The sequence below is a fragment of the Sardina pilchardus genome, chromosome 3, assembly GCF_963854185.1.
Source record: "Sardina pilchardus chromosome 3, fSarPil1.1, whole genome shotgun sequence".
Lineage (NCBI taxonomy): Eukaryota > Metazoa > Chordata > Actinopteri > Clupeiformes > Clupeidae > Sardina > Sardina pilchardus.
The window spans coordinates 31,593,029-31,604,837 of NC_084996.1; the positions used below are offsets into that span (position 1 = coordinate 31,593,029).

At 52.4% G+C, this 11,809-nt stretch overlaps 1 protein-coding gene across 1 annotated transcript; it reads right to left on the reverse strand.

Annotated features, from left to right (window-relative positions):
• Nucleotides 1–85: 85 nt before the first annotated feature.
• On the reverse strand, nucleotides 86–11,397 carry LOC134077324 (calmodulin-regulated spectrin-associated protein 3-like). The gene is made up of 13 exons (XM_062532860.1): nucleotides 11,277–11,397; nucleotides 10,754–10,893; nucleotides 10,220–10,313; nucleotides 10,092–10,134; nucleotides 9,739–9,800; nucleotides 9,347–9,383; nucleotides 6,604–8,887; nucleotides 6,087–6,211; nucleotides 5,221–5,489; nucleotides 4,822–4,915; nucleotides 4,577–4,695; nucleotides 4,246–4,364; nucleotides 86–3,415 (listed from the first exon to the last, which is right to left on the reverse strand). Exons 2-13 carry the CDS (start codon nucleotides 10,871–10,873, stop codon nucleotides 3,113–3,115), a joined length of 3,669 nt encoding a protein of 1,222 aa, XP_062388844.1. The 5' UTR covers nucleotides 10,874–10,893; nucleotides 11,277–11,397; the 3' UTR covers nucleotides 86–3,112.
• Nucleotides 11,398–11,809: the final 412 nt, after the last annotated feature.

The window sequence follows — 11,809 nt, forward strand, 5'->3', positions numbered from 1 at the left end:
CTGATAAAAACAAAAACAAACAGAACTCAAATAACTCAAATGCAACACATGTGAACATTGATGGGAACGACAATGAAAAAATAAAGGTGATTAAAAAATTATTTATTCTTTTGATCCAGTCACCTGGGATAATTTTTGTAATCATGAACAATTTGAACAAAAAATAGATATCACTACAGACACTGACATGGCAACAACATAAAAGGAAGTGAAGACACTGGCGGTGTCGGGAGATGATAAATGTGAAATGAACAAATGAATGAACCTAAACCAGCACATAAATAAGATCTGAAACTAAACATACAAATAAAACAGCTTCTGTTCTGCTACTCCCTACCCAATAAATACAACCCAGGGTGACGACACACACTACAGGAAAATTGCACAGAATCCAGTTATAAATCACCTTCACACTCTGATGTGGTTACACACATACTGTGTACACTCAAACACACACACACACACACACACACACACACACACACACACACACACACACACGCACACGCTCACACACAGAGCAATCATTCCACACCGTTCATCTGACTTTACAAACTCACCCATCCCAAACCATTAAATGGTGACATTTCGCACAATAGTGTTTTAGAAAAATATTTCACATCTGTCGCTTCTATAAACAACAAAGTGGTTGGAGGCAGTGTGTTCATTTCTGGGTTTTCTTCTTTTTTTAATTTTTTTTTTTATTCCTGACACTCAGGACATAATCGTGTCCGAATCAGCTCTACTCTCGTGAGGAGAGGGGTGATAGTCAGGCGAATACTGACCGTTCCCTGCCCACAGGGTACCACGACAGACAGCCTTGGGCAGGGGCAGATCAGGTCAGCTCTAGAGTAATATACCTTGGGAAGCGATCTTTTACACACTGCCCGAGAGTATGGCAACAGCCAGGAGGACAAACAGAGCAGCCTAGTGTGAGACACATAACAATAGAGCAAACTTGGTCAAGTGAAGGCTCCAGCTAGGAGCCAGATTAACAATCCTGTGCCTACTTATTTATTGATTTTCTGCATGTTAATGTACCTTTGAGAAATGTGTGTGTGTGACGGTGAGCAGATTTGATTCCCAAAATGGAGGACAAGGCTTGTTCGCTCAGCACAGGGTTTATTTCACCCTACATAGAGGGAAGATCATCAAGTTTTTTTCTTTTGGACTCGACAGCAACTCATTCGTTCCTTCACTTGGTCTCTCTCTTTCTCTTTCGCTCGGTCTCCCTCTCTTTCTTTCTCTTTCTTGCACACACTCACTCCTTTTCCTCAAACACTCACTCACCCACACACTCGCACACCCACACACACCCTTTTGAGCTGAAACAGCAGGCTAGCTTGATAGCTTTACAAAGTCTCCTCACTTTATACAAATCATTGTCAAAATCAAAAAGAATCATCAATAAACAGGATTCAGATGAGTAAATATGAAATCATTGTTGATCTGCTTCTGATTTTGTTTGTCGTTTTGCTTCAAGTCCACCAACGCCACTATGTCAGGTCAATGACAAGAGTACAAAGCTTGGTCTAATTTTCCAGTAGCGTTGACTATGATTAGGAGACATATCCTGGGGTGGTTTCTCTCTGATGGGAAACGACCTCTGAACTCTGAAGATGATAAAGGGCATGTGAATACATGAAGATGATTCAGAACCTGACTCCTGCAGATATGCTCTCCTCAGGCCCAGCAAGGCTTGGATGATTGACATGTGTCACACCGACATGTCAAAAGTGCAGTTTGTATAAAGAGGGGAAGATAAAAAGAGAGAAAAACGACACACACACACGCACACACACAAATGTCTTCATTGGACACAATGTCGGATCTTCGTGGAGGACTTGGTGACTGCAGCAAGAGGGGGGGGGGGGGGGGTCTGGGTCCTTCATGTTATCCTGATATGTAGGCACAGCAGCATGGCTAAAGTACCTGTAAATTCCCCCCCATTGGAAGAGCTGTCTGTGGTATCTCCCCACATCCTGACTGGCCAGTGAGGACACGGGGAGTCATCAGCGCAGAAGAAGCCTGTTGATTAGCATTTAGCGTTTAGCGTTAGTGTTAAGGGTGGGAGGCTGGGACACAGCCCCACAGTACATTCAGTAGAGAGCAGTGCCATGGGTCACTTCAAGATGGTGGAGATGATGGTGGTGGTGGTGGTGGTGGTGGTGGATGGCAGCGCTCTTTTTCTTCAGCTGACTTCTTCCACAGGCTTAAAACGGAGGAACAAGAAGCAGCAAGAGAGACACACAAGAGACACAGAGAGGGAATCAGAGCAAAACACCATCGGTGGGATTAAAAAAGAGAGATGAGGGAGGAAGGGGTTTTAAGAGAGAAGTGACCGATGAGATGATCTCCTCCGCTTGGCCTGACCGTGCCAGTGGACCGCAGCCCGACGCCACTCCGAGCGTCCAGTTGCTGAGGGGAGGCTGTGGAGATTAAGACAGGAGGAGACGTGGCAACTTGGGCCTGTCGAAGCCCTTACACTCAGTCAGGAGAGACCAGAGACCTTGTCCAGCCCAGTCCAGCCAAGGCCATTTCCGGACACATCTGGACACAATTACTACTACTTCTTTTTTTTTTTTTTTTCATTCAACAATTTGACATCTTGACATTTGTTTTGTCGTCTGCACAATCATTTCATCGCCTTCATTTTTTTTGGGTGTTCCTACATTGGGTGTGGCCACATATGCGTGGTGAGGCCTGCATTTTTCTGTCCTTCAGTGAGCCTGGCCTGCAATGCCCTGAGCAAAGCAGCAGGGGGTGCTGTAGCCTGTGTACAAAAAAAGGCCAGGGCACAGACACAGTTTTTTTTCCTTCGAGTTTTCAGGTAACCAACCTCCCCACTTCCCACCTCTTCACCAGCACGAGCACACCCTCCTCCTTCTCACTGAGAGAGAGAGAGAGAGAGAGAGTGAGCGAGACAAAGAGAGAGAGAGAGAGAGAGAGAGAGAGAGAGAGAGAGAGAGAGAGAGAGAGAGAGACATCCACCTTCTGGGGAATGTCAGAGAGGATGGGGAGCTGGGGTGGGGGTTTGGGGTTTTGAGGTGGTGTTTAACGTGGCGCTGGCGGAGCTGAACAGAGGTGGAGCCCAGGTGGTGAGGGGGCATCTTTACTTGGGGGTGCTGGGCTTCTTGGGGGTGACCGGGCGCTTGCTCTGCCACAGATGGCCGGGGATGGTGAAGGCGTCCACGCTCATGGACATGGTCTTGGACGGGATGGCGGTGAACTGCTTGCGGTCGGAGCTGTACTTGAAGATGGACTCCACCATGGCCGGGCTGACCACGCGCGGGCCGATGCCCGTCAGCCGCACCATCTCCTCCGTCTCCGGGTTCATGGTGTAGACCGCCCGGAACTGGCAGCTGTTGTCCCGGAACAGAATCAGGAAGTGGTTGGCGCTGCACTTCTCCATCTCCTGTGAGGGGGAGGGCACACACAGAGATGGATAGATATTTAGTTATGGAGGAGGGACACGGGGTAGGTACGAGAGGACGTTACACACAGGGGTGGATAGATATTTAGTTATGGAGGAGGGACAGGGTAGGTACGAGAGGAGGGCACACACAGAGGTGGATATATACTATTCACAAAAAGTTAGGGATATCTGGCTTTCGGGTGAAATTTGCTGTATTCTCTTCAATAATTTAAAGGGGGGGCCACATTAAGTTCACCTGTGAAGGTTATAGAGAATTTTAAGTTCATCCTGAAATTTCACCCGAAAGCTGAATATCCCTGACTTTTTGTGAGCATATTTAGGTATTTACTGTATATCTACAGATACAACACAAATGTGGATAAGGGGAAAACACTCAAATAGAATGTGTTAAGATGTGCAAGTATCAATGTATAAACGGTCATACGAATAAATCAAATTAACTAACAATAAAGTATATAAAAAAGAATACAATAAAAGCAGAGATGGACCAAGTCAAAAGGAAGCCAGAGTAGATGTGTTTGTGTGGGAGAAAAGGGAAAGTGAACAGGTGGAGAAGAGCAACTGGTTGAGCCAAGATGGACGCCGTGGGACATTTTAATGGTGGGATCCTGTGCACTCTCTCTGGACAGATGAATTAAGAGGGATCATATTTCCTTTTTAAATGCACTAGAGAGTGGCAGGGAAAGGTGAAAGGTCGGCTGTAAGGGTTGGAGGGGGGGGGGGGGGGGGTAGGATAGTGCCAGGGAACCTGTGTTTGAGTGTAAAGACCAAACTCGGCCTGAGGGGTCACAGACTGGCCGGCTTCTCACCTCCACTATCTTGTTTTTCTGGGGTTCGTTGACCTTGCCTGCCATGCAGCAGCGGGAGATGGCGTTGTGGATGATGAACTTGTTGGACTTGAAACTGGGCTCCTTGTACAGTTTGGGGCCTGGCGTGCAACATGACACAAAGGTTATTGACTTACAATAAAGGCTAGTTTCAGTTTTATCAATCCATCTGTAAAAAGATTTTTTATTCTACTACATCATGACATTTTGACAGTGAACATCTATTTCCAAAGGACTGATTCTGATTTCTGAAAGACAGTTCCTTTCAGAAAAAGACCACAATAAGATAAGGCCTGTGCAAAGGGGAACCCACCTGTATACTCTGGAATGGAGGCAGGGGATGAAATGGTGGAGGCGTTCTCCCAGTCCCGGTCTCCGTTATGGGTCGACAGACGACCCGGTGACATCAGCCTTGACGGCGAGTGGGAACGACTGAGGAAAAGAAGATAGGAAAAGAGGAAAGCAGAAAGATCGATTTAACAAGGGTTGACATTGACAAACGTAGCCATCCGATATTCGCTCAACTGCTCTGGATGCTGGAATCCAGGTGGCACTCACCTGGGAGACTTCCTGATTGTCAGTGTGCCGCTGTCATTGGCCATAGAGGACAGGTTCATGGTGGAATGAGAGTAGACCTTGTTCAACCTGGAGCCTACAGGTAGAAAAAAAAGGTATAATACATTTAACAGGATTATTGAAAACATAACTCTGCAGAAACTGTGCACAGAACAGGAGAGACATAGCATAGCATACAGTAGCATAGCATAGCATAGCATAGAGTAGTTACCTGTATATTAGCCGCATTGTGTATAAACCGCAGTGATTTATGCTTTACGTTTAAGTCAAAAAAAGCAAAACCATACGAAGACCATGTTGCCTGTCCCCATCTACTAACGTCATAGCTGAAGAAATGTATAGACCGCGGCTAATAGTTGTGAAATTACGGTAGCAACGTACCCGGGAAGCCTTTGGCGGGGCTGCGGGAGAGGGCCGAGTCGTCGTGGAACACGGTCTTGGGCCGCTGCTTCTTGACGCCGCGCACGGTGGTGGGCTTCTGGCGCAGCACCTTGCCCAGGTCCTCCATGATCTTGAGCTGGTGCCGCCGCTCGTACTCCTCCCGCGTGAACACGTCGCGCCGCTGCCGCGTGCGCTCGGCCGAGGGGCTGCGCGGCGGAGGGGGGGTGCTCGGCGTCTGCGGTCGGAGCTCGTCTCCCGACGCCGACCGGCTAGAAGACGCCACAAACAAACGAACTGTGATGAGAAAGTGTAGCTCTCTGGGGCTCATTATTAAGAGCAACATATGGTGACAGTCTGACACCCTGCTGTGTCGCTAATGATCAAGACAACTAAAGTCATCATTTCTCAGCAAAGGTTTTATAGATACATCCTGTGTTTTTTTTTATATTTAATATTTTATTTTTAATAAACTTGCTTCAAAAGACAACACTACAATAGAGACCTCAGAGGAAAGAGGAAAGGATTCATACCAACAGATTCCATCAATGCCATTAACATCATATCCTCTAGCTGAGCATCAGAGCGGACTGTACAAACATTATGATAGTTTCTAAAGAACTGCAGTGGAGCAGTGTGTGTGTGTGTGTGTGTCACCAGGCCTCAGTATCTCTCTGTGTATGTGTGTGCGTCTGTGTGTGTGTGTGTGTGTGTGTGTGTCACCTGGTGTGCCTCTGTGTGTGTATGTGTGTGTGTGTGTGTGTGTGTGTGTGTGTGTGTGTGTGTGAGTGTCCCACCTAGCCTCCCTCTCTCTCTGTGTGTGTGTGTGTATGTGTGTATGTGTGTGTGTGTGTGTGTGTGAGTCCCACCTGGCCTCCCTCTCTCTCTCCTGCTCCAGTCTGCGCTTCTTCATCTCCTCGGCTCTCTTCTGCTGTTTCTCCAGCAGGGCGGCGCGGCGCTGGGCCATCTCATCCTCCGGACGAGCCTCCTCCTGCTGCGGGGGACAGCACACAGGGACACGGTTACACACCACCGCAGTACAACACACACACACACACACACACACCACCGCATTACAACACACACACAAACACACACACACAAGCAGAAGCATACATAGGCAAACACACACACACACATAACCAGATTACAACATAGACACATGCACACACATTACACAAACAGAAACAAACAGAAGCAAACACATACAAAGGCAAAAACATACACACACACACAACCAGATTACAACATAGACACAAGCACACACAGTACACAAACAGAAACAAACAGAGACAAACACATATAGGCAAAAACACACACACACACACAAAGACAAACACACTAAACAAACACTACAAATTTAGCAACTGCTCTCAGTCCACTGACCTTGTAGAAGAAGCCGACCCCGGGCTTGACCTCGGGCTCGGTCTGGTCGCTCATGGAGTCGGAGAAGGGGTCGTTGGCCTGGTCCGCCTCGTCCTCCAGCCCCTGCAGCGCCGACAGCGAGATCTCGATCAGGCTGCTGCGCTTGCCGTTGAAGGCGGCGGCGGGCACGTCGCTCTCGAACGAGCACTCGGACGGCGCGCCCGAGCTGCTGCCGCCCCCCGTGAGCGCCGCGTGGTCCCGCCGGCGGGCAGAGCCCAGTGGCGTGGAGGCGCCGTCCAGCTCCAGGCTGAAGACGCCGCCGAGGTCCGCCACCGCCGAGCCCGCGTCCGAGGCCGCCTCGTCGTCGTCCAGGTCCAGGGCGTAGGGCGTGCGCAGGTGGAGCACGGAGGGGGTGGGCGTGGGCCCGCGGGAGGGGGTGGAGGCGGCGGTGGCGGTGGACGCGTCGGGGGGCTGGAAGGCGCCGGACGCCGGCTGAGCGATGTTGAAGGACAAGGAGCTCTGGTCGCGGCACTGCCAGGGCGAGACGCGGCGCAGGTGCGGGATGTTGTCCACGCTCTGGGGCGCCACGATCACGCGCGTGGACACGGGCACCTTCAGGTCGGCGGGCCGCGGCGCGTGGTGGTGGTGTTGGTGGTGGTGCTTGGGGCTCTTGGGCGGCGCCGACTGCGCCCGGCGGTGGGCGGCGGGCGACTTGGGCGGGGTGGCGTGCACGGTCAGCCTCCGGGACGGCGACGGGGAGGACGAGGCCGAGGGGAGGTCGCGGGTGGCCTCGCGGGAGACGCGGGACGACGACGGCGGCGGAGGGGCCTGGGCGGACCTGGGGCTCGGGGGGATGACCCAGGCCTGGGAGCCGCCTCCACCAGGGGGCGCCTGCTGCTGCTGCTTCTTGTGCATCAGCTGGCTCTGCTGCTGGGCCAGCCGCTGCATGTCGCTCTGCAGCGAGGTGAGCGCCGCGTTCAGCTTGGTGACGGCGTTGTTGTAGTCGCCCAGCGGCGCCGTGCCCTTCTCGCCCTCCTTAGCGCCCGGTGGCGCTTTGGCGTTACCGTCCTGCTCCACCAGGGGGAGCTGCGGGGGCTTCTGCGCCTCCGGCTCGGCGCGGGACGACAGGCGGCTCAGGTCCTCCTCCGTGGAGGAGGCGCTGACCTCCCCCTTGGCGCCGTCCTCTCCTCCTCCTCCTCCTCCTCCCTCGCCCTCCTTCTTGAGCTGCAGGAAGGCGCTCTTGCCCAGCTGCTGCCGGTGCTTGGCGAAGATGGCCTCGATGCGCTTCTTCTGCGCCTCGATGGCCTTGCGCTTCTCCTCCAGCCGGGCGCCCAGCTCCGACATCTCGGTGGTCAGCGGCGGGGGCTTCGCGGGGCTCTCCTCCGTCTTCTTGGCCGCCCACGTGGTCATGTTGGAGCCGGACGAGGGCGGAGGAGGAGTCGGGGTCGGGGCGGAGGAGGAGTCGGAGCGGTCGGCGGCGGCGTCGGGTTCCTGGGGCGCGGGGGTCAGCAGCTTCTTCTTCTTCCGCTCGGCGAAGCTGGTCATGCGGACGCCGCTGTCGGGCGTCTGGTCTCCGCCGCCGCCGCTGCTCCCGCTGCCAGGCCGCTGCTGGTGATGCCTGTACAGAGGCGTGGCCGGCGTGGACTGGGCGGTCCTGGGCAGGTCCTCCGAGGCGTCCGAGTCCACGCTGCCGTCGCGCAGCACCGAGTCGTCGTCGCGCGAGCCCTCCGACGTGTGGCGGGTGCGGGACGAAGACGACGACGCCGCCGTCGGCGGACCGGTCAGCGCGGGCTCTCTCGGGGGCCGGTGAAGGACGCCCGAGCGCGCGGGGGCCGAGCAGCTGAGCGCGGCGGTGCCCGAGGGGCTCCCGTTGTGGCGCGCGTTGCCCGGGTGGTCGGGCGAGTGCAGGTAGAAGCCGTCGGGCGCTCCGTCCGGGTGCAGCCGCGGCTCCATCTTGCCCTGGTTGTGGATGATCTGCAGCGCCTCCTCGATGGTGGGCAGCTCGCCCTCCTCCGCCTCCGCGTCCGCCTCCAGCTCGTCCAGCCCGTTCTCCTCGGCCAGCAGGGGCACGGCGGGCGTGGGCGACGCCCAGGAGGCCCGGTGCGAGCCGTTGTTGCCGTTGGCGTTGCCGGACGCCTTGCCCAGCATGTGGGTGAGGTCCTCGGGCGGCGTGTAGGACGCCCGCTTGCTGCCCGGGTTCAGGTTGTCGGAGCTGACCGAGCGGGTGATGGCGCTGCCCATGACCACGTCCACGTCGCTGTCCAGACCGAACGGGATGCTGAAGGACACGGCAGACATGGGACGGCTGGAGAGGGCGAGGGAAAGAGGGAACAAGAGAGGACAAGAGAGAGAGGGAAGGGGGGGGAAGTGGACAAGGATAGGAGGAAGGAAAGAGAAGACAAGAGAGATAGGGGGAGGGAGAGAGGACAAGAAAAAGAGGATGAGAGAGAGGGGGAGAGAAAGATGGCAAGAAAAAGAGAGAGGGGAAAATAGAGGACAAGATGGAAAAAAAGGGGATGGAGAGAAGACGAGTTAAAGAGGAGATAAAAAGACAACAAGAAAGAAGGGGGGACAAGCAGAGAAAGGGAGGCGTACAGAAAAGAGACAGGGAAAGAGAAAGTTCCATTTGTTAACTAATTAAACTTCACATTTTCTAATAAATGAACAGATGCTAATAATTAATGAAATTCAGTGATGCATGATAAACACCCAGTGGCTCTTGTACAACATTACAATTATGAAGAGAGCCTGAGGCTGCTCTTACCTGATTGGTTTCTTTGTCCACGATCTTCCAGCGGCTTCTACATGAGACATTGAGGTAGACTGAGTAAGAGAGCCTGATGAGGACACACACACACACACACACACACACGGACACACACACACACACAAAGACAGATGCACACAGCCACACACACACACCCATAGACATACAGACACACACAAACAAACACACACATACACAGACAGGAGACAGAAATGTAAATGCACCAAATGGATTCAACAAACAACATAATGTGTCAAAGCAAGCAAACCAAAAACAAAACAAATCACATCACAAACATCAAACGACAACAAAATGATGACTAAACTGGACAATAGACCCACAGACACAGACAGGGAATGGGCAGGATGGCGGCATGGCGCTTAGCTCACCTGGCACAGGTGACATGGGCGAGGAGATGGGCAGGAAAGGCTTCTTGAAGAGGGAGGGAGAGCTGCGGCAGAGGACAAGCAGAGATGAGATGACCCATAGCATCTATTTGTTTGTAAATGTACATACTGTATTTGTTCCTTTATTCCTATACATAACTTACTGCCCTTATTCTTTTTTACTATTTTTCATGTTATTGTTGAGTGTTGTGCTTGAGTGCAAAGATTAACCGTGTCAAATTTCTTGTTTGTTACACAAACCTGGCCAAAAAAAGCTGATTCTGACATGGAGGATCTACAGAACTAATAATCCCAGTCAGGATTCTTTTAGAGGAACAAATGTTTCTGATTCGTACCTGTTGCCACTGGATGTCCCACCATCAGTTTTCCCTGGCCCAGCTGTAAAGCAGAAGATTTAATAATAAGGTACACACAAACATATCTGCACATATTAAATGTCTTGGCTTAGTGGGCACACGCTTACCGGCTGACTCCATTGCCTGCAGGGGCTGAACAAACTCTGGTTTTTGGATCTCAAACCACCATAAGAGCTCTGCCAGAAAGCTCAAGATGTTCACCTGCAAAGCAGCGAGAACAATACAAGACATTGTGCACCGGTGTTCCACATTAGCAAAGATGGAGGAGGACATGGCAAACAGATCACAAACAAATCCAGGCAAGAAATACTTGCAGAAATGCAGAAATACCATGTACAAACAAATAATAATAGCAGCCATTTTGAACTTTGATGACATTCAATACATTTAAAAAAAATAAGCGTACTGGTCCTGTGTGTCTGTGTGTCTGTGTGTGTGTGTGTGTATGTGTGTGTGTATGTGTGTGTGTGTGTGTGTGTGTGTGTCTGTGTGTGTGTGTGTGTGTCTGTGTGTGTCTGTGTGTGTCTGTGTGTGTCTGTGTGTGTCTGTGTGTGTCTGTGTGTGTCTGTGTGTGTCTGTGTGTGTCTGTGTGTGTCTGTGTGTGTCTGTGTGTGTGTGTCTGTGTGTGTGTGTGTCCGTACCTGTAGCTGGGGTGGGGCGTACAGCAGGTCCTCCAGCCCCAGGTGGCAGCAGCTGCGGAGACAGCGCTCACAGAACTCCCGGATCAGCTGCAGGTTGTAGAGGCTGTCAGCCACCGACATGGACTCCTTCAGACACACCTCTGAAAACAGGTCACACAGACACAGACAGAGAGAGAGATAGAGAGAGAGAGAAAGAGAGAGAGAGAGAAAGAGAGAGAGTATAGGAAGAGGAGGAGGGGAGAGAGAGAGAGAGAGAGGAAGAGAGGGTGAGTATGTCGAGGAATGCAAGTGCTTTCCCAGTGACCGGGTCAGCATTAATAATAGAGAAGGCAGTTAGACAGTCAGCGTGGGATCAGAGCAGGCGAGGGGGGAGGGGCAGGTAGATAAGGGTGGGTACGGCAGCGCGGGGCAGAAGGGAGGGTGGGTACGGCAGCGCGGGGCAGAAGGGAGGGTGGGGTTGATGTGATGGGGGGGGTTGGGGGTCTGGCTAAGAGGCTGGCTGGGGGCAGATAAGAGCCTTTACCCTCCAGAGGCAGGTCGGGGCAGTAGTAGTGGAGGAGCGCGCCGATGGCACAGCCGCTGCTTAGGTCCTTCACCTCGCTCACCGGCGGGAAGCACAGCTTCTTCTGTCTGTCCTTCCTGTACCGCGTCTGGAGAACAGAGGGATGGAGAGGGAGGGGGGTTATTAGTGCACGTGTTACAATCCTCAGATCAGACCCTAACAAAAGGATCAAGCCCACCCCCACTCCCACCCTACACACACACACCCCCCCCCCCCGTTCAGGCAAATGAATTACTACTTAATCCATCAACGGGGGATATAAAACAAGCCAGACAGAATGTGTTGGAGCCAGAACTGGTTGAACTGGTATGGCAGGCTGCATGTGACCAAAAACAAAACAAATATTTACATGTGATGCACATGCAAACAGCGCGGCTCGAGTGGTCACTGAGGCGGTGCCCTTTAGAGGGCCAGGAGAGAATGGCGGACTTCATGAACAAGGCAGTCAGACAGAGGCGCACAGACGACAATACTTTCTGTGAAAGTATAGTGCA